At 50.4% G+C, this 27,074-nt stretch overlaps 1 protein-coding gene across 1 annotated transcript in view; it reads left to right on the top strand.

Moving 5' to 3' along the window:
* The window catches only part of ABAT (4-aminobutyrate aminotransferase), an 82,234-nt gene that overhangs the window by 15,815 nt on the left and 39,345 nt on the right, over positions 1 to 27,074 (top strand). Inside the window, exon 2 of the mRNA XM_081089150.1 lies at positions 25,795 to 25,907. Within this exon, the coding sequence (XP_080945276.1) occupies positions 25,838 to 25,907 (70 nt within the window). The 5' untranslated portion in view covers positions 25,795 to 25,837. The remainder of the gene's footprint in view (positions 1 to 25,794; positions 25,908 to 27,074) is intronic.

Raw genomic sequence — 27,074 nt, 5'->3', positions numbered from 1 at the left:
AAGTGACAGTTCTGAGGAGTCTGCCCGAGTCCCGCAGGCAGCAGCATCTGCCCAGCCCCATGACAGTCTGGAAGCCGCTCCCCAGCCCACCTGCTGGGTCATTCCTGGGATGGGCCTATGCCAGGCACCATGCTGTGGACTTGAACCATTCCCCTCATTCATCTTCACCTCGAAGCGGGTGACCTACCATTGTTCCTTAAGAGCAGTGTATTTCTGCTGGGCCCTCCCCACCCCCAGGGAACCTTTGGCAAGATCTGAAGACATTTCGGGTTGTTATAACTGGCGGGGGAGGTGGTACTACTGGCATTTAGTGGGTAGAAGCCAGGGCTATTGCTAACCATCCTACAGTGCTCAGGACGGCCCCACCCCAAACCACAAGGAATTATCTGGCCCCAAAAGTCAGTGGTGAGGCTGGGAGACTCTGCTTAAGCGCATGCCTTTCCCACACCTTTTCTAGCGTTTTCAGAGGAAGTTTGTGTGGGGGAGCACATCCCTGTCTAACACCTTGTCCCTTGTGGTTGCTTCTTACCAGGTTTCCGGGATTTTATTCCACTGGAATGGCAGGGCCTAGCCTCAGCATTGGAGTCAGTTAAAAAAATAAATAAAAAGAGGGGGAAACTGAAGCTGTGATGTTTGGCTCATGGTAGATGTTAAAAACTCACTATTCTGGAACCATTCAGGGCATTTCCGGTCCTGCAGATTCACCCCTGGGTTGGTAGGGGGTGGAGAGAAAAAGGTATAGTCTTTTCCCTCTTCTGGGAATGGAGAACCAATACATCCATGCCGGTGCTGCTCACCGCAGTGTGCCAAAGGTCACCGCATTTGTCCAGGTGAGCTCATCTGTACATTTATCTCCAGGGAATGAGAAAACATACAAACCTCTCCATCTTTGTCGGGGTTTCACTCCCTGGTCCAACAGAATAAACTCTTCCCCAGAAACAAACAAGGAGAGATTCGTTTGGTTCAGACCTTTGAAGGATCCACAGCTATATTGTAGGAGACAGCAGATTGTCACTGAATTTCACTGGGGCTGGTAACCTTTAACCCAGAAAAGGCTATAAAATGGGGTGCGCTCCCCTTCTAGGTGCCGGGGAGCTGAGGAAGTCCCTGCCAAGGCTCAGCTGGGGCTGCAGGCACCTCCTCAGCATCCTGCCCCCCAACTCCTAAGCCGCTGGCTCAGGGATGCCCACACACGAAGCTCGCCACACTCGCTCTCAGGGGTAGACCCTGCAAACAAGGCCAGGGAGGGCTGCTGGGGGTCTGCTTGCAGTAAGGAACAAAGGGGCACTAGAATCTGTTCCGAGCACTTTACACATAGCTAACCCTCAAGGTAGTTCTTGAGTTTCTACTCTCATCAACATTTGACAAATGAAGAAACTGAGGCACAGAGAGGTTAAATAACTGGTCCTCCAAGGTTATATGTAGCTGAAATGTCCATTATATGTGATTAAAGGAGTTCAAGGGCAGTCTGTTCCAGAGTCAGCCCCTTCTGTTTTGGGGCAGGCGCCTTGTCATTCACAGAGGAAGGCCCAGGCCAGGTTGCCCACCTCCCCGTGCGGAAGTCATTGCCTGGAGCAAGTCTCTGTTTTTCTGTCTCCAGCACCGGACTGTGAATCCCATGAGGATAGAGGCTTTGCATACCCTTTCTGTGTCCCCAGCATCATCCCAGGATCTGGGACAAAGTGAACATGTGGCCAGTGTTTGTTGAATGAATGCATGAATACGTGATTTGGATTAACTTTCTCAGAGAAGTTCTTGAGAAGGTTTGTGTTATATTTATTTCCCAGAATTTCTTGGAGGGGTCCCTTTGTTTCATTTTGCCTGCTTTTTTTTCCCTTCAAGTAAGCTTTAATTCGAGATCATTGTAGATTCACACCTAGTGTGCCCTGCACCCAGTTTCCCCCAATGGCAACATCTTGCTAACTAACCCACAGTGTAATGTCACAGCCAGGAAAGTGACATGCTCTCCACCCATGCTTTATTCTCCTACGCAACCATATCCATGCATTAATAGTTTTTATGTTTTTTTCTTAATGCACATTGAAGTGAAAAGAGTACCATTAGGATAAATGTTTACTTACGTGCCGTCTGATATCATCTCCTGGGAATTGCCGCCTGAGCCCCTAGGACCCGGGTGGCTCAGTGGATGCCATCAACCTGTGTGTGTTGGGCAAGCCATCTGACTGAGCCTCGGTTCCCTCATATGGAGAATGAGCGCGATCACAGAACCCGCCTCCCAGAATTCATTGTCAGATGTGGTTGTCAAGGTTCATAGAAGACCCTCAAGAAACTGAGCCCTGCTTCTCGCCAAGAGCTTCCAGCGAGGCGTCAGACACTTGGCTTGTCTTCTCTGAGCCTTGACTTTTTACTCTGTTACAGAGGAAGGTTGGACAAGGTCTCCGAGGTCTTTATCCAGCTCTGAAAGTTTGTAATGCGAGGCTCCCGGTTGCCACTGCCACTTTTCCGAGAGAGGGGCTTGCGTTCGGGTGGAGTGGTGGAAATCTGGCTTCGGACGTGTCAGGGCGGGACTCACGGCAGAGAAGGAAGCAGAAGGAAAGGCAACTCCGGCAGGGTCCCGCATCCCAACACCTGAGCCCAGCTTGGGGAACACTGCTCTGTGCTCCCTTCTCCACCCACACGTTGTCCTTCCCCCCCCTCCTCCCCACTCACAATGTGTCACATGGACACAACACCCAGCAGGCCGTGTCCTGTGGGAGCCACTGGGCCTGGGACCCCAAGTATTGAGCATAAGCCGCTGGTTCAGGGGGCCTGGATCCACCCTCACCTGACCAGCGCCTGCGTCTTTTGTCAGCTCAGCTTTTTGTTCCGAGTCTGTGAAATGAAGTCCCAGCTTTGCTTGAGGACATCCTTTGGAAAAAAGAGTGGCTGGTCGGTGCCGCATAGCTTTAGGGGGAAGTTGCTGAGTCTACAGGGTCACCTCCCCACTTGAGTTGGCATTGCGGGAGGGAGGAGAGCTCAGACTTCTGTCAGAGACGGAACGAGAGGCAGATGGTTTGTATGGCTGTGATAAGAGGCTGGCTCCTCGCTGTAGTCTTCATTTTCTGCAGGAGCCAAATGAGTGTCAAAATTGCATTTCTCCTCCTCTGTAGAATCACCACATTGCACCATGCTCGTGATTCTGCAGAAAAGCGAGGCAGCCAGACAATGCTTGGTTGCTACGAGAGTGCGCGTGAGTTTTTGTAACCTTTGGTGAGCCTCTGTTTCCCCGTCTACAAAGGGCACCCCCATGGCATCATAAGATGCTTACTAGTGAGAGTATCATTGGTATCTGGAAATCAGCATAGAGTGTAGATAAAGCCTGACCCCGCAGAGGGCCCTTCCGCTTTCTTTGCCTTGGTTTTCTCATCTGGGAAATGGGAAGAAGGCTTCCCTGTGATGGCGTGATGCCAAGTCTCAAAACGAATGGTGCTCTTGGCGAGCAGAGAGACTCAGAGAGGTTATTGGTGTTAACTGAATGGAGCAGCTTGCCCCTGGGACCCAGCTCCATTACCTGCCATTCCTCGGGCAGGGGCGTGGACATCAGTGCGCAGTATCTCAGAACCCGGGCTGATCTGGTCCAGCCATGCCCCCTCTCTGATGCTTGAAGCTCCTCTCCTGTCTCCTAGGTAAGAAGACACCCAGCCTCTGGAGTTGAGTCCACTCTAGCGCAAGGAGCTTTCTTAGTGATTGAGCCAAAATCTGCCCAATCTGGTCATTTCTCTCTCGTTTTGTCTCTGCCTCAGTTTCCCCTTTGTAAAATTAGAATAATAACATTTGCTGCATCATTTCACCTACCTCAGTGACCAAAATAGCTCTGTACTCATGGAGCTCACAGTCTTCTGGGGGTGTGAGGAAGACACAACTTCTTAAGGTCAGCAAAGCAGGGAGGAGAAGGGGACAGGAAGCGCAAGGTGCAATTTAAAATCACACCTCGAAGAAGGCAGGAAGGGAGAGGCACGTGGGTCACTGGGGAAGCGATTTGGGGGCAGTGGAAAGAGCAAGAGCAGAGCCTTTGAGATGGGACCACCTGGCACAGTTTAGGAGCAACAAAGGGCCAGGGTGGCTGCAGCAGAGCAGCAGGGTTGGGGTGGGGAGGGGAGAGAGGAGAGGGACAAGGACAGAGAGGTGGAAGGTGATGGGGTCGTCCAAGGCCTCCTAGAGGCCATTATGATGGCTTTGGCTTGGTAGAAGACAGCACAGGTGTGTGGTTTCCAGGCCTGGAACGCCGAGATCAGAGTTCAGCATACACCTTTGTAAAGGGCCAGATGGTGAACATTGCCGGCACTGCGGTCCCTGCCGTCGCTGTCACCGCTGATCGGCTATTCCACTGTGGCACCGAAAGGCAGCCGCAGCAGCTGTAAGTGAGCAGCCAGCTGTGTTCCAGTGCATCTTCACGTGCAGAATCAGGCAGCTGGCCAGCGTCTGCAGACCCCTGGCCTAGCATTTGAATTCCCAGGGCAGCCAAGCCTCAGCACGTCCTCTTCCCTGGCCTTCAGAAATCCCAGACGTCCTAACTCCGAGCTTCCCTTTCCTCCACTGGCTCGGGAGGAGTCGAGAAGTTTGGCTTTGTGTCTGCTACACATGCACTAACCTCCCTGACTGTGTTGACCTACTTTCAGCTTTTGAGAATTTCCACCTGGGGATTGGAATCCAGTTTGGCCTGGCCCCGTGCTAGCACACTAATGTCCCTTTTATAGTCCGCTTGGAAGCTCATCTCCTCTTCGCACACCTTCAGAAACCAAACCGAACAGTTCAGTTTTCCAGTGCCTCTGGCCTCTCTGTTAATGCCATGTCAGGTTATTCAATAATTTTTCCTATAATTAAATGTCTAGACACACCGGGCTGCCATCAACTCAGCTTGCACTCGCTCCCTGACCCTTGAACAGCATGGGGGGCAAGGGGAGGTACACCAACCCCTCGCAATCGAAAATCTGAGTTTAACTTTTTAAAAATATATATATATAGTTTATTGATTTTTTTTTACAGAGAGGAAGGGAGAGGAATAGAGAGTTAGAAACATCAATGAGAGAGAAGCATCGATCAGCTGCCTCCTGCACACCCCCTACTGGGGATGTGCCCGCAACCAAGGTACATGCCTTTGACCGGAATCAAACCTGGGGCCTTTCAGTCCGCAGGCCGACGCTCTATCCACTGAGCCAAACTAGTCACGCTGAGTTTAACTTTTTACTTCAAATAAAAAAAGTTTACTATGAGTCGCCTGCAGTTGACCCTTACTGGTAGCATAAACAGTTACTGGACACATATTTTCTGTTATATGTATAATGCACTGTATTCTTACACTAAAGTAAGCTTAGAGAAGAGAAAGTGTTACTCAGAAAATCATAAGGAAGAGAAAATACATTTACGGTGCTTATTGAAAAAAAATCTTCATTTGAGTGGATCTGTGCACTCAAACCTGTGTTGTTCATGGATCGACTGTATATTATTCGAGAAAGCTAGAGGCGCGTCTGTCCTGCAACACTTGAATAAATGATGAGCACAGGTCATTAGTGGTGAATTGCAAAATACAAACAGTGAGAGCAGGTACACTGCCACCCCTTAGCCCTGTATCCAAGATAGAACAGTGTCGAACAGCAAACATTTCTTTCCAGCCTCCTTTCTCGTGTGTTGGCTTATGGTTTTGTTTTTGTCCCTCTACGAAATTACAGCCAGACTGCCTATAAAATTTCACGGCCTTGTCTCTCCCATTACATGGCTTCAGAGATCGTTTTCTTGCCTTTTTACATCACTTTTGGTAAATAATTAAGTTGTTATATCACAGCCACGCTGAGCAGCCCTCAGATGTTGGTTGTTTATGCTGTCTTCTACAGGACACGGCTCCGAACATCTCTGAGCAGACTAGTCCTTATTTAGGATTACCTGCATTTGCTACGTTTCTGGAGGTGGGATTATTTGGGGTTCAAAGATTTAACATCTCCTGTTTCCTTGTGGCTACACTGTCTGCGGTAGTGTCTGCTTGGTGAGGGAACCGGGTGTGATGTTCTGACTTCAAGATCTGAGGTCAGAAATGCAAGTAGCATGACTCCTGGTTGGCTGGCTGGCTGGCTGGCTGGCTGGCTGGCTTTTCTTTCTGGGCCTCATTTTAGAGAGAGGAAACTGATTCACACCTAACACACACGGTCCATTTCACAAGCAGTTAAGAGTGAAGGCAGGCTTCGTAGTTCCTGTGGCAAACGATGCTGTTTCTTGAGAAGAGCTCTGGCAACGAATTGACCACATTTCTCAGTAGAGCCTCTATTATCCTTCGGGTTAGGTAGGACTTTGCACACAACTCGATGTCAGTAATTGCTTTGATAGTTGAGACGGCTGTGTCTTCTTTGCCAAGCCCTCAGTTCTCTGTAAAATGGGAATAGTAAAAATTCACTCCACAAATATTGGTGTGCCCATCATGTGTGCCCGGCACTGTGCTATGTGCTGGGACACTCCATCTCTGGTGAATGGGGAATAGCATGGAAGACATGCATTAAGAAGATATGCACACAAATGCATCATGTGCAAACTGTGATAAGTGAAAAGAAGCAACACGGGGAGCTATAAGAAATTATAGCAGGACAAACGTATGTCCATGAGGTGCAAAAAAACTCCTCTAAAGCATTCACATGAGCTGCCTGAGACCTGAGGAGCACATAGAAGCTGGCCAAGGAGGAGTGAGGGAGGCAGTCCAGGCAGCAAGAATGGCCAGTGCAAAGGCCCTGAGGCCACAGGGCTATGTACTTGCCAGGAATCAGAGGTAGAGATGGCCAGAGAGAATAAGCGAAAGCCAGAGGGGCGTGATGTGAGAGAGAGGGAAGTAGGTCTGACGTGGGCAGCACTCAGAGGCCTAAGGAAAGCCTGGGGACCAACTTTGATCTGTAGAGTGAGAAGCTAAGGATGCGGAGGCAGGAAGATGACTACCCCTGCAGTGGTCTTGGTGAAAGGTGACCGTGCTGGTCTGGAGCATCTCATGCAAATGAGGGGAGAAGCAGGTGAATTGGAGACATATTTTAGAGGCAGCTGAGAGTTCCCTTTCTTCCTCCTTTCTCTGGTTTCATCCTCAAGCTGATAACCAGGTAATTCTGGTCATGTTCAAGAGGTCAGTGCTAACACGTAGTTGAGTTTTATGCCAGTTTGCAAGGCAAGAGAAAAGCCTGCATTTCCGCGGCAGAACCACGATTATGGAAGCAAAAGGCTGGCTGGGCTGAACTCGGGTGCATCCTAGCCAGGAGTTAGGGATGTTGGCAACCCTAGAGCATGCATCTTTCTGGCTTTGAACAGGATCATCTCAGAACCAGTCATAAAATCACCACCACCACCCCATTCCCAGTAGACCATAGCCAGTACGCACGTGCCATAATTAAAATCAGTGGTGGCATTTGGCCTGAGTGGGAGGAGGGTGCTGGAACCAGCTAGCCTTCCCACATGGATCCCAGGAAAGAATGAAACCACTACTGGGTCCAACAGGGACCTGCTCTGAGGGGATGCAAACCTGAACTTGACGGGTCCCTCTAACCCACCTCCCACCGAGACAAGAGGAGGCACACCAGTGGGGAGATTCATTCATTGTCTGACTTATTATCAGTTCCTGAGGTCCCATGCTGGTACAAGGTTCAGAATGTGTTGCATACTTTTTAACTAATGCTTAGTTGATCTTATGTATTGATTAATCAGATTGTTTAAGATTAAGTGCTACAAGTCAAATTCCTTTCTTGGGAGCTTAATTTTTACAGACCCCTGTGACCGACATGTGGCACCAGGATATCTGGCTTTGGTGCGGCGACAGGAGGGGCCAGGTTTCTGGATGAACTTTGGTTCAAACTCCAACTCCTCTGGTAATTAGCGCTAATCTTGGGCACGTTGCCAGACTCTACCTGAGCCTCATTTTCCTTGTTGGTAGCCCATCAGAGCACCTACTTCCCGGGGTCATGCAAATAGATGGAGAAACAGTTAGATCAGGACCGGGAATATAGCAGGTGCTCACTAAATGGTTGCCCATCTCATTATTTAAGATTTAGACCCATTCCAGGTATATTTCAGCACCAGCCGAGCTGCATTCTCCAATAAGCCACACATCGCTACTGAGCACCGAAATGTGGCTAGTCCGAACTGAAATGTGCTTTAAACATAAACGACACATCAGATTTTGAAGACATAGTATGACAAAAAGGTTATTAAAATTTCATTAATTTGCTTTTGTATTGATCATATGTTGAAATGGTATTTTGGATATACCGGGTTAAGTAGAACATACAGCTAACACTCATCTGTTACCTTTCTTAACGTGGCCACTAGAAAATTTAAATTGCACACGTCACTCGCATTTATATTCCTTTTTTACAGCACTGGTTGAAAGGTCTGATTTAAGAAGTAGGAAGGAATAAGAAAGGGGAAAAGCGTGGACTTTGCGGTCAGAATGGTTCGGGGGCTGTCTGGGTAGCATCACTCTCTTATGGTTCTAGGGAAGTCACTTAACCGCTGTGTGCCTCAGCTCTCTCTTCTGTAAAATGGGAGCAAGATTCCCTACCACAACAGGGTTGCTTTGAGGCTTCCATGAGATCATATATGGGAAGTGCTTAGCTCAGTTGTAGGCATGAAATTGGTGCTCAGACGAAAAAGAAGGTTCTAGCTTTGGTCACATGCGCGAGGGGTGTGTAGTGTTCAGAAGTGAGCTGAGCAGATCCTAAAGATGAATTAGTGTCAGTAACTCTCATTTGTTTGGCAAGGCGATGCTGGCATGCTGTTTCCATCTCTACCACCGCCTTTGACCTTCAGGATGATCCTGGGAGGAATAGGCAGCTCCTCAGAGAGTTGGGGAGACGAAGGCCCAGGAGACCTTCAAGGTCTGAGCAGCCCCGTGTGTTCCCTCAGAACTTGTCTGCCTCCAAGGTGTGTTCCGGTTTTTGCTTCACCCTCTAGTTAGGTAGCGTCTGCAATTATGTCCTGAACAAAGCAGAAGACCAGCACCTAATGCAGCCCAGCGGCCGCGGCCGACTGCCTGATGGTGCTGAGCTGTGTGTTATGGAGGGAGACGAGAAAGGCATTCCTGGGCCTCTTTTGCTCCCCAGTCTGGGGGAGAGCTGGTGCTGACACTTGTGTCAGAGAGGAGGCAGCTCATAAAGTCATGTGCCCTGGACACCTGGGTCCCCACTTATGCCTCAACCTGACTTCATACCCTAGTGAGGAGCTGCTGGGGACACAGGAGACCCTGTGCCCTACACACTCCTTTGCAGCTTCCTTAACTTAATACATTAAACAGTTTCTCACGTCAGTACGCAAAGCACGGCCTCTTTTTACTGGATGAGTGTTACTCTATATTATGAATGGACCCAAATGTATTTAGCCAGTTCCTCTTGATGGACATTTAGGTTGCTTTCCATTTGAATCAATGAGACAAACTTCTTCAAGTAGAGTTATACTGAGAAAAAATGGTCAGTGCATTTAAAATTTTATAGATTTTTGCCTGGCTCAGTGGTTGAGAATCGACCTATGAACCAGGAGGTCACAGTTAGATTCCCAGCCAGGGCACATTCCCGGGTTGCAAGCTCGATCCCCAGTGTAGGGCGTGCACGAGGCAGCTCATTAATGATTCTCTCTCCTCATCGATGATTCTCTCTCTCCCCCCCCCCTTCCTCTCTGAAATCAACAAAAATATGTTTTTAAGAAAAATTTTTACATTTTGATAAATTGCTCTCCAAGATATTTGTATCAATTGATACCCCCACCAGCGATGTAGGAGGTGCCAATTCCCCCACACCATCGACATGGCCATATGTTTCATGATAATAAGTCAGTGTGGAGAAAGCAGAAGGAGGGTGGGGTGGCAGCTGGAAGACCAGTCAAGAGGCTGGGGCTGCTTGCTGTCCAGCTGAGAAGTGATGGGAATCTGAACTAGGACAAGAGAGAGAGAGAGAGCGGAGGGGACGGAGACCAGGGTTAGTGCGGATGCAAAATCCCAGGGCATGGTGGTGGAAGGTGATGGGAGGAAGGAATCGAGGACGGATCTTGGGTTTCTGTCTTGAACAGATGGGTAGACAGGAATTCTGTTTACTGAGATGCTGAACACAAGAAAGGGAATAGGTGTGATGACGGAAAAGTGCTGGTTTGAGCTGAGAACATATGGGGCTTAATATGCAGAATGCCCTGTTGGAGGTATTCACTGGGCCAGGGAAGAAGATTCGGGGGTGGGGGGTGAATCATGTGTGGAAACCACGAGTGTGTGTGTGATCTCCCATGGATGGGTGGATGTGTGGATGAATGAGAGGTTGGATGAATGGATGGATGGATGGACGGATGGACAGATGGACGACAGACAGAAATCTAGATTTTATTCCATTTAGATGGAATCATATGAATTCACTGTCTTTGTTCAAAAATTATCAAATACTTAATTTTACACAGGCTGCAGCATTGGAGGGGAAAGGGTCCTGATGGCTGCAATTTAATTTGACAAGCACCAAAAATAGGATTAATGGCCCTGGCCAGTTGGCTCAGTGGTTAGAGTGTCAGCCTGAGGACCGAAGGTTTGCGGGTTTGATTCCTGGTCAAGGGCACGTACCTCAGTTGCAGGCTCGATCCCATACCCTGGTTGGGGTGCAAATGGGAGGCAACCAATTGATGTGTCTCTCACATCGATGTTTCTCTCTCTCCCCGCCTTCCTCCTTCCCCTCCACTCTCTGTAAAATAAAAGTAACAACAAAAATCAATGGGAAAATATCCTCGGGTGAGGTTAAAAAAAAAAAAGAATTAATGGGTAAGGGTAGATTTGGAGAAAGCAAGCATGGTAAAGAGGTTAACAGCAGAGCTAAGTGGTGGATACACACCTATTCACTGTCAAACTCAACGTTGCTCTGTGTTGGAAATTTCCATAACCAGATCATGGGGGATGTTTCCCAGTGTCAACCGTTGACAGGTTCATGTGTTTTCACCTAATATTTACTCCTCGTTTGGGCATCAACAGACCTGCCGTCTCCTTTGGCCTTTTTCTTCCCCGAGTTGGAGGCGGAGGCTGAAGGTCGGCGCTTCTCCCTCCCAGACACAGTTCAGGTTGAATTGCCCTCACGTGCTGATTGCTGTGCTGAGTTTGCCGGTAGCTGGCTTGTAATAATTACAGATTTTCTCTGCGATTTGATCCCATTGGTTGCCGCGGCAACGGTGTAATAGCTCAGCTGAAGCGCTGTCGCTGTGATTTAGAACCAACCCGTCTCTCTTGAAGCCGCAGGTCTGAGTGCCCCCACTTCCTGGCCGTTGTCATAGCAACTGATGAGTTGCACGTGACTGAAAACTCTGTGTCCGCCCCCCACCCCCCATTCACCTTCCCCATCTTGTGACCATTCCTCCATCCTCTTCTGGGCCCCTGTGGCTAGGCTCTGACCCCAGCTTGGGCTATAATGGGGCGGGAGGGGGTTAATGGGGGAAACTGGAGTCATGACTCCCCAATGTCGTCGCGCCCCCCCCCCCGCTCTGCCCCCGGGGGTTCTGGTGGATTGTTGGAGCCAGAGCTGCCCCTCGCTCTTGGAGGCCCGAAGAGGAGTGGGTGCCCCTCAGAGCCCCTTCACGGCGGTGGCTGTCACAGGCTGGCTCTGCGGCAGCCACAGCCCGGGGTCCTGGGGAAGCCATTTAGGACTGGAAGCCTCGGATCTTTGCTTTGTGGCTTCAGGAGTTCTTTAGCCCCTTAGAGAAAAACCTAGGGCACTGCCCCTGGAAGAAGGGGGTGGGGGCAGACAGCCTGTTTCCAAGGCCCAGATTGGCTCTCCTCGGCTTAAACCCAGCTGAGCAGAAAACACCGCTTTTTAGAAATCCATGTTTTGTTTTCCTCTCTGTTTACCTCTTCTTTTTCTGTCTCTTTCTCTTTGTTTCTGTGTGGATTTTTCCTCTCTTGCTTCTGCCTGATCTCTCTCTCTCTCTCTCTCTCTCTCTCTCTCTCTCTCTCTCTCCCTCTGCTTCCCCCTCCCCTCCATCCCTCTGCCTCTGGCACTTGCTGGGAACCAGCTGAGCACATCCTTTTCCCAAATCTGCTTTGCTTCCAAGGAGTCCTTTCCTCTCTTGTACCTGAGCCCATGCTCTGGGCACTGCCGGGAAGTCCGGGCATCCTCCAGGGGGACCTGGGACCCAGCGGCACCTCTAGGATGGACCGGCCAGCCGTGTCCCTAGGACTCTGCAGGAAGGCATAGAGGAGGCGTTTTAAACAGGCAGAGCCGGGCGTGCTGCGGGACCCTGACCACCAGGCTCTGTGAGTGCAGGGGTGTGTGCGTACATATCTTCCTGTATTTGCATGTATCTGCCCGCATGTGGAGGTGTGTCTCAGTGTGTGTCAGTGACTACTGTCTGTGATGTTGGGTGTGCACATGTGTGTGCGCAAGTGCGCCTGTGTGTGACTTTCAGCCTGAAGGGCACACAATGGTACATGGCAGATTTTTCAAGGATGCTTTGTGGCGCGAGCACAGCTGGACGAGCCCCTTTAAAGGGGGAACCAAGTAAACAGAGATGGGTTTGAAAACAGAGCCGAGGAATTGCTTTTGTCAGACATCTGCCTTCTGGCCCCAGGAAATGAAGTAAGGGTCACCTTGAAAAGGCATTTTTGCTCAAGCCCCCAAACAATTCCTGCCTTTCCATTCTAAGGGCTAAAGCAACACGCACACACCCCTTTCTCTTTGAAACTAAGGGTATGGAAGGCTCCGTCGAGGGGTCTCTGATGCGGGGAGCGTGGATTTGTAGTGAGAATCTCTTGCCTGGCAGCCTGGGTGGATTATGCTAAGAGCAGGTGTGAGGAAACAGGATGGTGAGTCCTTTGCATCTTTTCCTGCAGTCAATGAGAGGTTCATTTTGAATTTTTTTCACGGGAGCAGCCCATGTCCTAAGGGGCAGCAAGAAAAGGAGCAAGATCAGAAAACAAAATTTCATTTGCAGAGCAAGATGTGGAAATCCCAATGACTTGCTGTTTAAGATCCTGCATTTGGTGGCTGAGAGCTGGCAGCCACGTCACCCCTGGAGGGAATCGCCTGCCCCTGAATATCTGGGAGATTTAGCAGCCTGTCACCCTGGGAGAATGCTGACCATGCTGGGCACACCCTGGGCACCTTGGGGGCGAGGACAGATCCGGAGATGAGCCCAGCCTCTGGTAGTTTCCAGTCCAAGTAGGAACAGACCCTGACCACTCAGTGCGGCTCCCTCACGCTCAGTCGTTGCTGCCACTCGCAGTTCCTCCAGGATCCACTCTCGTCCCCTAACATCCTGACCTCTGTCTGCAATGGTCCTGCCACTTTGATCCACCTGCCAAAGCTCTGATCATGTCCCCAGTCACGGCTTCCAGGAAATCTGTAACTTCTACCCAAGTAGAACTAATGCTGTACGCCCTCCTCTGCCTGTCCAACCAAATACCTTGGACCCTCCAGACCCCTTTTCCCATTTGCCCGCAGCTGCAGTTTATTTCACAAAGACTTAAAGGAAAATATTGTTTAAAATGAAACACATGCAGAGTGACTGGCCTGGAATCTTAAAATGTCAATGTCATAAAAGACAATGTGGCTGAGAAATGTTTCCAGGTTAACAAGAGACGAAAGAGCCGAGCAGACAAAATGCACTGTGATGCTGGGGTGTGGAGCCTGGGTCCAGGGAGCAACAGCCAGAGGATGCTTTGGGGACTAGTGGGGGATGTGAATATTGACCATGTATTAGATATCAATGATAAACTTCCCGAGCATGAAACACTTTGTATCTCAGATAATTTGTGCAGAGGTTTTATAGGAGAATGTCCTTGTTCTTAGAAGAAACAGGCTGAAGGACTTGGGGATGAAATTTAACAATGTCTGCAACTAACTCTCAAGTAATTCAGAAGATAGATTATAAGATGATAGATAGATAGATAGATAGATAGATAGATAGATAGATGATGGATAGATAGATAGATAACAGATATGGCAGAGTATTGACAATTGGTGGCTCTAGGACTATGGTGGTTGCTGAGCTATGCTTGCAGCCTTCCTATAGTTGTAAAATTGTTTTAGTGCCCGCTGTGTGCTGGGCACTCTGCCTCGTGGTGTGCATGGATTGCCTATTTAATCCTGAGAGGCCTGGGAATGAGGGAGCTCTATCATACCCATTTCCCAGTTGAGAAAACAGAGACAAAGCCAGAGTCAAGCCCAAGACAAAGCCCACATTAATTCCAGCACCCCACTGTCCCCCATTATTGTGAAATTACCGAGGATAGCTCAACAGTCTGGTGCCTCTAGAAGAAACATTTCTGTTTTGTGTCTGAGTGACTTCAACTCTTTTTGTGGTGTAGAGGTTAAAAGCACTGAATCCAGAGCCAGTGTGGGTTTGTAAATTGGCTCAGCTACTTGATGGCTATGTGTTGTCGGGCAAGTCACTTAACCTCTCTGTGCTCCCATTTCCTTTTGTTTCCATAAGGGAGAATACTAGTAACTACTTCGGAGGGTTGGTCTGAAAATTAAAGGCACTATTAATGTCAAAGGCTTAAAACAGGGTTTGGCCCAAAGTGATCAGTAAATTTCTGTTGTCACTGTTGCTGTTATTCTTCTCCTTGCGATCCCTGCACCCCGTCCATTGATAAATATGGAGATCTTTCTTTCTGCACCCAGGACTGGCTTGCTTTCTAGACCTGGCCCCTGGGCCAGTCCGGGCCTCTGGCAGGCTGCCTCTAAATGGGTGCTCCGGAGATCTCAGTGCTGGGGGGGGGGGGGGGGGGGCGCAGGGTAGGAAAGGTCAGAGGTCATTATTCCACCTCTTCCCCACAGGACCGCCCTCCATAACTTCCCTGTGAAACAGTCACGTGAGTGGGCTGTACCAACCTGCAAGGAAACGCACGCCTGTTCGTGGGAGCCCACAAGCACAGGAGCTCGCCACAGCCTCCTAGATCCACCCCACGAGGCTGGAACCAGCCTCTTGTATTCTGTTTGTTTTGCATTGTTTTCGCCCCTTATACATGACATACATTATAGCTGCTCTGCGTGAGCCAGAAGGAACCCAGACAGGGAGTGTTTATAAATTCACTCATGGTTCCTTGGTTCTGCCAGCCAGGCGTTCGCACACCTGCAGAGCCACCCAGAGAGCTGACTGCGGAAGGGGGTGGTCTCGGTCCTGAGCGTGGGATGGATCCTCAGTCATCTTGGTCCCCCTCCCGTCCTGCCCCCCCCTCCAAGGGGGTGGAAGGGAAAGGACTGTTGCCATAGTGGCCTCAGAACCTAGGCCGCCTCAGTGGGACCTGTGGGCAGAGCATTCAGGGTCTGGAGTACAGCACAGTGTTGAGCCTTCTCGGAACGCCACATGGTGCTAGGTGCTGGGAGTGTGGAGACTCCTTGGTCGCTATCGAGTTATGCTGATGACCCTCATCACAATGTGAAAATGTCTTCTTTCTTTGCTTATTTTTTGTCTGTCCCTTCCCCTGGAACAGAACGCAGAGACTGCTGTCTGGTTCCACCACCCCAACCCGAGTCCTGTCAATTCAACATTGTGTCTTCAGGCAGCCGGCCATCGGGAAATAGCAGTGCCCAAGTACGAACCCATGAATGGATGGATGGATGGATGGATGGATGAATTAAAGCACTTCACAGGCTATAGGGAGAGACATAGATGTGAACAGATTGCAACATTACAGGTGAACTGGAAAAGGATATGCATATAAATTTATGGGTAATCTAGACATGACAAATGTTGACAGTTTAAACTAGGTGGTAAATATAGTCAACTGCATCTGATGTGTTTGAAGATGTTCATTTAAAAATATATAGATTGCTAGAGAAATATAGGTGAGTGGCACCTAACCTTGAATTGAGAGTCAGGAAGGCTTCCTGGAGGAGGTGGCCGGAAGTGCACTATGAAAAGGTGCACAACAGTTAAGGGAATGTAAACAGAAGGAGGGGGCAGAAAGGGACATTCAGTAAACATAACCACATGAACCATGACCTGAAGGCAGGAAAGAGAAGAGTGTGTGCAGGTCAGTGTCAAGAGGGCAGGGAAGGACAGGAAGTATGTGAGGGTGAGGAGGGCCGTGTGCCCAGCCAAGCAGCTGGAGTTCATTCCCCAGATACTAGGGAGCCAGAGAATGTTCAAGCAGGAGAGCGACTGGGTCAGCTTTGTTACGTGAAAAACAAAATTGTTTTCATTTAAAGCCTGCGACTGTGCCTGCAACTCTTTTTGCCTGGGGGCTGGCAGGCTTTTTTGTACATGCCTCAGGGAGTATCACTTCAGATATTTGCCTTTTTTACTCAGCAAGTTTGTTTTTCCCTAAAATGATCAAAAGTCATGAAATGGAGGACTTTTCTCAAAGGAAAGGAAGGGAGAGAGCGCCTGCTGAGAGTCGAGGAACCAGGGAGGTTTGGGCTCCAAGCAGGATAAATTTCATCACAATTTATTTACTCTGTTATTTGTCTCTGGGAGGGCAAAGCATTCAGAAAGCAACTGATATTCTGCATTTGATTGACGCAGTAGTCACGAACACTCTGTGATGGGCTCTCCTCCCCAGGTTCACGGCCCAGCTCTTTCCTTGGTTCCCTGTTTTGTCCTCGGGGCCCCACTCCTTTCACTAAACAAGCTAAACAAGGCATTGTCGGCTGCACGTTCATGCTCCAGCCATCTGCCCTCAGTGTCCCGTGGGAAGACACGGCCAACCATTGTCTAGTGGGTGGTTACATTTTATATTTCGGGGAAAAACACGTCGCCAGATGGGGAAGTAGGGCTGGACGTGAGGATCTCTGAAATCCACACACGAGTGCCACCCAGGAGGCCTGGCAGTTTGGCCAGGATCACGTGATTGGCGGCCATTATGGCCACATCCAAAGCAAGAATGAGACTGGTTGAAATTACGATTTTTGGAAGCAGTGAATCAGGGTGCTTTTTCGTTGCTGTATCTTTGGGTCTCCCCTTTGCTGGCTCTCCTGCACCAAAATGTTTAAAGAATTGGCTAGCAGAATTAGGAGGCAAGAACAGATAGGCAAACTCTTTTTCACAGATTAATGTTAAACACCCAGCGAGCACTGTCTTAAGCTACCGTGGAGCTACAAAGATGCCAGTTCTCTGGACCTTTCATTGTGTGGGACAGGGCTCCTCATGGGATTAGGGTGCCCGCACCCTGGAAGGGACAGTGAGGACAAGCGTTCGGGTGTGGGAGAAGTGCCAAGTGTGGGCAGAGACTGGAATTGTTCCATTAGGGCGATCATAGGCCCCCTTGAATGAATGTGTGGTCAGGAGACGAGGCTCTTTAGGAGGACTGTATACTGTGATCACTGTTGGTTTGAAGTTCTTCGTTCCCAGAAGAGACATGGGCAGGTCTGAGTCGTCTGATGAGGTTTCTGGGTAAGAACCAAAGCCACCAAACTGCTACTGTGCCAAGATGTTGGTCTTTAAGCCCAGACCGCCCTAGTTCTAACTTAACTCCACTGTCTCCAGCTGTGTGTCCTTGTGCAACTGGCAAAACCTCTCTGAGTCTATCCCCTCACTTGAAAAATGGGAACAGAAACATTTGCCTTCCAACATTAGATGAGTGTGTTAAGCCTTGACCCAGTAGGCATTCATTCATTAAATTGTAGCAGATCCTTATATACACGCCTCAACGAAAGATCCTTTGAGTTGTTGGGAAGATACTTGGAAGAGACTGTAGGAATACTGTCAGGCACACCCCTAACTCTGATCTCCAACACAGTGCTTCCAAGCCGCCCCTGTGCAGACCTTGAAGGACATAAAGAGCTGATGTGTTGCATGCTGTGGTGTTTGCATACTTAGCAGTTCCTGGAGTTCTTAAAATGGGTTTTTCTCTGAACGGGAAATGCATCTCTTCCAATCGAGTTGACCTTATTTGTCGGTTTGTTGCTGGCCCATGGGACGCAGGTTCCAGAAACAGAGCAGGACTTGGCCTTGTGCAGCTCGGTGTTCGGGGCTCCGCGCAGGTGCTCCGTAAAGATCTGTGAGCCTGAACAAACCGATTTTAAAGGCCGGACCTTCTGTGGCTTTGGCCTGGGGTAGCGTCCCTCCCAAACCGAACTCTCTTCTTTCACTCCTCCTCTCTTGTGGGGCCAGAAGTCCAGTTAGCTCATCCGCTCAAGGACGCTTCTTTCTGAACCTTTCCTACTCCAGAACAAAGGCTCCGTGTCTCACATTCAGACATTGGAAACCTTGTATATTCCTTTCCCCTTCACTTTGCTTGCTCACAGTCTGGGGCCACGGCCTTCTGGGGACGCTGTATTCATGCTGTCTGCACCCATAGTTTAAGTTCACCTCCCTCTTCCTGCTGGAGCCTGGGAGGACAGGCAGGGAGCTGGAGTGAACGGGGGGGGGGGGGGGCAGATGCCTGAGGGTGGACCAAGAGGGAGCAGACCAGCTCCTCCCAGGGAACCTGGGCCACTGCACATGGCAATAGCTCGTCCCAGCCCTTAGGCTGTAGAAGAAATGCCTTCCCTCCAAGGTGGAGGGTTCTCTGGAAACGGAGACCGTGGCCTGCAAGGAGCCATCTTTCTCTGTCCTGTGTATGTTCTTCAGTTGGCCGTAACCAGGCTGAGTGCTGCATGACCTCATGGGTAGGCTTCGTTCATCCCATTTGACAGATGAGGAAACTGAGGCCCTGATGAGTTGAACAACTTACCCAGAGTCATCAAGCTAGTACCATAGTATATAGCACATTAGGACCCAATTGCTGGCTCAGATGACTTTCTAAACAGCACCTCTGTCTTTCTTAGTCAACACTTGCCTGTTTCCAAGAATAGTTTTCCTCTCCCCTCATACAAGTCTCTGATGATTGTATGATGCCCCAAGAGGCAGATTATAGGAAATTAGGAATGCAAAGAGTGAGGGCTAGGGCCAAGCTGCAGAAAATAGGCAGGGGAGGCTGCAGAGATAGGCAGGGGAGGCGGCGGGAGCTGGGGGAGGCAGAGGGAAGCCAGGTCTGAGTTAAGCCTCTGTCCCAGCACCATCCATCACAGCCCCATGAATGGGGCCCTGTTAGCCATCGCAAAGGCCCAGGGTTCCAGCTTTATTGGTTGCCATGGCGACCCCTGGCCTTGGCAACTTTTGTTATCGTGTATTATTGAGTGTGCAGAAAAGCCAACGGCTGGAACTGCAGGCTGGAAAGGAATGTCCCCAACCCCTGCCAGCACTTTCGTCTCTGCCCTGAGAGCAGATGGGAGAATGAGAGAGAGCATCTTTGGAGCCCAGAGAGGCCTGGCGGGTCTGTATCTAGCCAGTGGTGCCTGCAAAGATTTCATGTTCACAGGGCAGCATAGCGGAGAGATGAGTCAGACACCATCTTCATAGGGCGTTTGTGGAGAGTTTACTACTTATCCAATGATTATTTGAAGCCAGGCACTGCTCTGGGGTGGGGATACTAGCAGGGGCCCAAGTCTCTGCCAATCCCTGAGGTAGGTTCAAGTGGTATTATCCCCATTTTACAGATGAGGAAGCTGAGGCACAGAGAGGTGTCCAGGGTCACACAGCAAGTAAAGGAGGGTGATTTCACAGTCAACACCCTGCACACCATGTCCTCAAATGGCTACCCTGGCTTCTTCCTCTCCGTACCTTTCAAAGCGAGAACCCTCCATTTCCAGGGCCACAGGGGCTGTGCAGGGCTGGGTCAAGTACAGGGTCCACCATCCACCTCTTATGATGGTAGTGGTCAACCTCACCGTAGGAGCTTCCCCTGTGCCCAAAACACATCCGTGTAGCTGTTCTGGGTGGGGCCCTGTCATGGGTGCAGAGCTCCTGTGAGAAATCAATGGCTTTTGAGCTCCGAGGCCTTGGGAAAGCCCATTACCTTCTGAGCTTGTCATATAGGGCAAAGTCCTCAGTGACAGAAGTTACATGTGGAAGGTACATGGCACGTAGTCAGTGAACAAAACATGGCAGCCGATCCTTTTCCGACTTTTATTCTCCCTCCAGAGCAAACTGTAAGGGCTTATTTATATATCTATGTTTTCCCTTTCACCGGAATCCTCTCGCCCTATTGATTTAAACCCTGCATTAGCCCATGCTATCCCGCCCTCCAAATGCAGGAGGCAGATAAGAGGGAGCAGAGAGAACTAATTAGCATTTTAATTAAAGGGAGAGGGCTGGGGAGAGGTGGGTCCACCGGAGGACTCTCCATGTGGTTGCACCAGGGTGTTCCAACCTGTTCTGACCGAGACCTACAGTAAGAAGCAGCACCGAATGTGTGAAACAGAAACTACTTCACTTGCCATGCACTCTGACGGTTCCTGTTCTTTTAGTTATTGATTGAATCAAAGTTCTCTTGCAGTTCCGATTATGCCAAGGAAAAGAGTCTGTCGGAGGCTAGCCTGCCGTTCACACCTGTCAGTGCCTGCCAGGCTCCCGTTCCAGCAAAAGCTAGGACCAGGCTGAGGCCAGAGCCCTGGGCGGCTGACGGTACCCAGCTTTCCATGTAATAACCTGCTTGGATTTCATTACATTCTTTTCCCAATCACCTTTGTTTGTAGCAAAGGAAACTCTGAGGGAGGGGAGGTTGACTAGTGACTAGAAAAGATTCTTGGAAATACACTTTATTTACATTTCAAAAGCAAATTGATTTTAAAGAAATATGGTAAGTAAATGCATGATGTATGGCCATTACAACTGTGAGAAGTCACGTGCTGTGTAATGAGCCGTAAAGAACCCAGGGGGAGACGTAGGGCTTCTGACACCAGGAGCGCCAGCACCCAGCCTGTTTCCATTCTGATTTTGGCAGTGCCCTCAAAAGCATCCCCCACCCAGGATCCCCTCTTTTCTCAGATCCAAGGCCCAGCAGATTGCAAAGGGCGTGGTGGGCGGTATCCCGCCACTTCGGGGGGTAGGAGTAGTGCGCCCAGGGTACCCAATGACTTCAGGTTGGGGGAGGGGAATATTGTTAAGTTGTTTTAACACAAATTTCAGACTGGCTCACACATTACAGATTTTCTAAAATATGTTTTTATTGATTTTTAGATAGAGAGGAAGGGAAATGGGGAGAGAGATAGAAACATCAATGAGAGAGAGACACACACACCCATCGGCTGCCTCCTGCACGCCCCCAACTGGAGATTGAGTGTGAAACCCAGGCATGTGCCCTGACCAGGAATTGAACCACTAACCTCTTGCGTGGGACACCTCTCAACCCACTGGGCCACACCAGCCAGGCTGAGCTCACATGTTTTAATATGAATCCTCAGATCTGCTTCAAAAGGCCGGTGGTGCTGTGCCCATTTCACAGCTCAGACGTGTTGAGTTTATTTGCTACATACATTGACTCTGGGAACTGTGCTGAGCTCAGAAAAACCCAACCCCCATTGTCTCGGGGTTTACACTTTTCTAAGTGCCATTGGAGTGTTATAGACAAGAGAGTGATGTATGAATTGTTCTTTAAAAAGGTCAGGGGCCCAATAGAAAATGGATGGAAAGAGAGCAAGAGAGGAAGCCGAGGGGCCACCGAGCACATCATTGCCCTCGTCCAGGCGAGCGGCGGTGGCAGCCTGCACCAGTGCTGCTAGGGACTTGCCCCCACGCACGCACGGGGCCGCAGGAACCCGGGCACCCACCGCGCATGCTCCAGCAGCTCTGCCTTCCCTGTGGCCAGCTTGCATCTGAGGGGCTGCAGAGCATGTCCACAGGGAGAGTCTGCTGCATGCTGGGCCCCTTTCCTCAGCGACCCCAGAACCGTCCCCTTAGCTTCCCTTCCACCGCTCTACACTTCACGCCTGAGTCCCTGACCATTCCACGTCCTCTCGCCTTCGAGGCTTTGCTCAGGCCTTACCCCCCTTTCTTCTGTGCCTTATTGGCGGCGTAACTCCGCCAGGATGAATCTCTGTGTGTTCCCAGGGCATCGTGCTCATACCAGCAGACAGTCATGATTCCATTATTCTATTCTGCCTTATAAGAATTAGCTGTTGACATTGAACTGGAAAATTTTTATGTACTGTACATATCTTCCCAGGTAATTTTAAGAATTTATTGGCATGATGGGTAAAGCCACCTAGTATATTAAATTCTCCCATTCTCCCCCCTCACTCCTCTGCCACTAAATTATGAGCTTTGGAAATAGAGAGCGTTTTATTCATCCCATTTCTCCTGCGTCTAAATAATGCAGTGCCTCGCCTGTAACTGGAGCTAATTAATCTTGTTGATTGAATTAATGGGCCAGAGGAAGTGAACAAATGGCATGAACTCTTCGGATTATTGGGAATGTGTGGTGCTAAGAATTAATGTCCGATGGAGGTCAGGCTTTGTTATAAGATCAGTTTCACCTGCGGGCCACCGATGTGTCATGGAGAGATAGGTCACAAAGTGACGTTTCGGAATTGAAAGTGTGCGGTGTGACTCCCCCTTTTGCAGAGCATTCAAATTCGAGTACTCTGAGATTCTCGAATTTTTTAAAAACCTGGTTAATGTCAATTGAACTGTGCGGAGTCAAGTGCTCCTGTTTGAGACAAACGGTTGTAAATGAGAGCCAGCAACTGCACTTTCTATATAGTTACCGTGCTGCTGCATTAACAGGCTTGCCTTGAGTTGAATATTCTGGAATAGATTTTAAAAATCCCTTGAGTTTTCAAGGAAAGAGTATGGTTTCCAAGCCCTGCCTTTCTCAGTAATATTTCCCTCTGGTAAAGGGCAATACACATTTCTTTAGAACAAAATCATTTGTATTCATCAAGCTTCATATCTACTACCATTAGGTGTTTTGTTATTTGCCGAATTAATTGAAGTGCTATAATGAATGGGCTTTGGGGTCACACAGTCCCACGCAATCTTCTGACCTGACCAAGGCCAATCCCATAACCCCTTCCAACTTCTGTCTCCTCATTTCTGAAATGCCTGGGTGGTTGAGCGGATTGAGGGGGATGTCGTGACCCGCAGAATCTCACCCAGAACCACACACCAGAGCCACTTCCACCTGGAGGAATCCCGGTCCCCCAGAGAGAGAAGGTTTGCTGGCCTGAAGTCTTTGTCCTCAGCTGCCCTGCGGGGCCTTTCTCCGCCTGCCGTGCTGGTGCTGAGCGGAAGAGGCACTGTTACCCCCAATGCGCTCCCAAGATTTGAGGCTGTCAGTCTGATACCGTGCTGTTAGCTGGGTCGCTGTTTGTAAGCGACAGAAATCCATTGAAGGTGATGCAAGCAAGCCCCATAGGAGGGAGGGTGCTTTCTGAACGTTCTTACCAAGGCACTCTCAGGAGGGAACACTTTTCCCTGGCTCCTCATGTTTCCTCCCACGTGGAGGGGCCTCTGTGAGCCAAACCCTCTGGCTCTCCCTGTCCTCACCCACCCACCCCCAGGGAAAGGGGGACTCAGGTTCACTCACTAGTTCAGGAGTGAGTGGTGCATCCAATGCCAAGCTGGGTTGCAGGCTTGACATGGAACCAACCAGTCCCCTACCTGCAGGACCACTTCCTTTCTCCGGCGCTGCGTCTCTCTGCATATTCTTCTCCATCCAAAGACCCTGTTTGAAAGCTGGCTCCTCTCAGTGGGTCGAGGGTAGCTGACCCACAGCTCCCTGGACTGTGGCCCAGCCCGGTCCAGTTCACCTGGGCCAGGGGGTCCCACAGAACAGACATGGCTGTCAGGTCTGCACCCCTGTTGACAGAGGGGGGGCGTTGTGAGAGTGGGGAGGCATGGTGTGCTGCACCCTCCCCCCCCCGGGCAGCCTCCGCTGCCTCATCTGTGAGATCAGGTTAATGATGGCAGCCACCTCCCAGGGCTCTGAGGATGAAATGGGATGGTATCTGCAGCACCAGCCTGCACATAGGATTTCTCAAGACATGATAATGGTTAGAGGACGAGGACTGTGACCATCTAATTGACCCCTGTACCCAGTGCCTAGTGGAGGACCCGCACATAGGTGCACCATGAATATTCACAGCATGAGTGAATATCCTCAAGTCAATGCCTACCACCTCCCTCCCTCGTTCACTCTTTGCTTCTAATAATAAGGCCCGATACCTCATTAGCTGTGAGGGCCCTGGGTTGAGGGTGCTGCCACCATTATCCAGAGCTCCGTGCCAGGCTCCCACCTCACCTGTTTCCTCACCTGTGCTGCTAAGCCCACGTGCACCAACCCATCGTCCTTCCTTGTTCCATTCTGCACGGCGGGGTCTCTCTGGACCTGTGTCCATCGCCTCTAGTTGATGCTTCCTCCAAGCTGCCATCGAGTTGGTGCTCAGTGGAGTGCTTTGTTGCAGAATGAGTGGATGGACATCACCCAGGCAGTGTTTGGATTCAGTGCAGTGGTGACGTCTGCTGACTCAGTGGCCAAACAGATCTGAGTTCTGTCTTCAGGAACACCATTTAACTTTGTGCCTCAGTCTCCTCATCTGTCAAAAAGGGACACTTAGCATTGTTGTGGGTGCAGATAATAATGACAGATATTAGTAGTCCTGTATGTAAAGCGCTTGGCACCATGTGCGACACGCAGAAAGGATTTGGGAAGCAGCGTCCACAAGTAGCAGTGAGAAGCGAGCGCTTCCGTCATTGTTCTGAGATACAACACAATACAATTGAAAATACAGGTTCCAGATAACAAAGCCAGCATTCAGCGAGAAGACGCACAAACAGAAAGATGCAGAGAGCATGTTTGAATGGTGGCTTGGGTGGGGAGGGTGGGCGGGGGGGGGGGGCGGCTGGGGGCTTGTGGAGGAAGAGGTGATAAAAGGAAAAAAGCAAACAATGGGGGCTTGTTCCCAGCCCATGATGCAAAAGGCAACCAGCAAAGCTAAGCTCAGGTATTTGGGGGCGTGACTCGGAGCAGTCTGGAGGGAATCAGCCCCCCGCCCTGTGAAGTGGGAGCTGAGAACCCTGACTCCTGGTGCTGGGTAGGCTAACTCTCCAGTTTGCCCGGACAGGTCCAGGTTCAAATTGGAAAGTCCCACATATCAGAACCCTGTCAGTCCCAAGCAAACTCAGGATGGTTGGTCAGACTGGAGACGTACACCCACAAAATGGTCCACCAGCTGCTCCCCTGTCCTCAGGGCTCCCCCGCAGCCCAACGCCCTATAGTCTGCGTGGGAACAAGGCAGAGGGAGCACCCGGCCTCCCACACCGACGTCTGCTGTGCAGTTTCCTCCGTCCTGGTCCTTCCATCGTGCAGAGCACAGACTTGTCGGCTGCCCCAGGTGCTCGCCTGCAGCGGCATCTCAAGCCACCTCTACCCCCTCTCTGTTTTACCACCTAGAAAATGGGGTGATCATCCCACCTGGTGTTAAAAATGAAAGAGCCTTTCAAAGTGAGAGGCAGGCAAGCATGTATTTGAAATCAGTAAGAACAGCTATTTGGGACACACCCACGGATTCGGGAAGGAGTGAGTGCAAATAGTGTTCCGATTCAGTGGGCATCTACGAGGGGGCACCGGGACAATTGCATCAGCAGAAGGAAGGCATTTCTGTCGGCGGAGAATGTTTTTACATTTCAGTCTGGTATTCATACCTGCTTTCTTGGTATCTTTGCGAGCAGTGTTCTCCGGAAACGGGGTTGCTTCCGTCTCCATCCAAAGGTTATTGCATCCCGTTCTAACATTCCAAGAGTTGAGGCATGAGGCGTGCAAGGCAGTTTCTCTGCAAGGCAGCTCCGGCTCCGTTTTAAAGTGGCTCCACTTATTTTATTTTATTTTTTATTTTTTGACACCGGGTTGTGGTCAAGGCCAAATGAAAATGACTTACAGTGTGTGTTCCGTCTGAAAGCAGAGGGTTTGATGTCGGAAGCACCTTCCACACGCTGAGGGACGTGGAGGGGGTGGGATACGTGGCCGGAGGGGGTGGGATACGTGGCCGGAGGGGGTGGGATACGTGGCTGGAGGGGGCGTGGTCTTCGCTGGCCTAATTCTGCTCCTGGTTCTTTCAGGGGGAGCGTGTGAGGGCGGCCTCTGTTCCCGAAGGAGGGGATCATGGCCTCCATGCTGCTCACCCGGCGGCTGGCCTGCAGCCTCCAGCACAACTGCCGCCTGCTCGTGCCTGGTAAGCTCTGGGGGTCGTGGCGGTAGCAGGAGCATGATCAAGACTAGGGATTCTGAGTGGGAGAGTCCTTGGGGACAAAGGCACTGGCCGGCCAGTGCTTCCGGGGCTATCCCATCACCCCCATAAAACGCTCCCCATGACCCCCTGCCCTTCCCCCATCTCTGCTCCCCAGGCGGTCAGCTCTGCAGTGGGCAGAGAGCTGATCCACCCACTGGCCCCAGCAGCTAGAAGGGCCCAGGCTGTTCCCACAGGGACCATCAGGCAAAACGCACAACTCGAACTGCTGCCAAGAAACAAAGAAAGTAACGAAAGTCCTTGTAATTGATGTAAAGGCTAGCTGTGCTCAATGGCACTAGACAGGAGGTGGCCTCCCTGGAATGTCCCACACCCCACACCCACCGCCTGCTCATCTGCCCTCGGTCTCTCTCGGAGGCTCCCCTTTCTCTCTGCCTCACTGAGTTCAGGCAGCTTAGCCAAGTGAGCTTCATCGGGGAACACCCTGCTTGCATGATCTCAAGAGGCCCCCCCCTCCTAGTGGTCCCATGAGGACGGCAGAAGTGAATCCCATTCTGCAAGTGAGAAAACTGCAGCTCAGAGAAGCAGAGTCACTTGCCCAAGGTCACACAGCCACATGGATCCATGCGGCTCTGAGAGAGGGAGAGGCTAGCAGTGACCTCCCTTCGCACACCTGTGTCTCCAGGCTGTCCCCAGTTCTCTGGGAGCCCCATGCTTGTCATCACGGCGTCACCTTATTGTCGTCAGTCCTGTCTGCCTTCTGAAGGCAAATGGCTGGCGTGTCCTTGGTTTGCATGCTTGTATCCTGGGTGAGACAATGTTCGCTCCTCTCCCGGGAATATTAGCATGCTCTCTACTTTGGGATGATTTTAGGTATACAGAGAAGTTACAAAGGTAGTACCGAGAGAGCCCATACATCCCTCACCCAGTTTCCCCCTTGTTAACATCTTACATCACAAGGATCTTGCCCTAGCCAGTTTGGCTCAGTGGATAAAGCGTCGGCTTGCGGACTCAAGGGTCCCACGTTCAATTCCAGTCAAGGGCATGTACCTAGGTTGCGGGCTCGACCCCAGGCCCTCCCTGGTCAGGCATGTTTAAGAGGCAACCAATCTCTCACATTGATGTTTCTTTCTCTCTGTCTCTCCCCCTCCC

The sequence above is a fragment of the Myotis nattereri genome (assembly GCF_964212035.1).
Source record: "Myotis nattereri genome assembly, chromosome: 4".
NCBI classification, from domain to species: Eukaryota; Metazoa; Chordata; class Mammalia; order Chiroptera; family Vespertilionidae; genus Myotis; species Myotis nattereri.
Note: the sequence above shows the minus strand (reverse complement) of the source record. Positions and strands in the feature narration are given on the sequence as shown.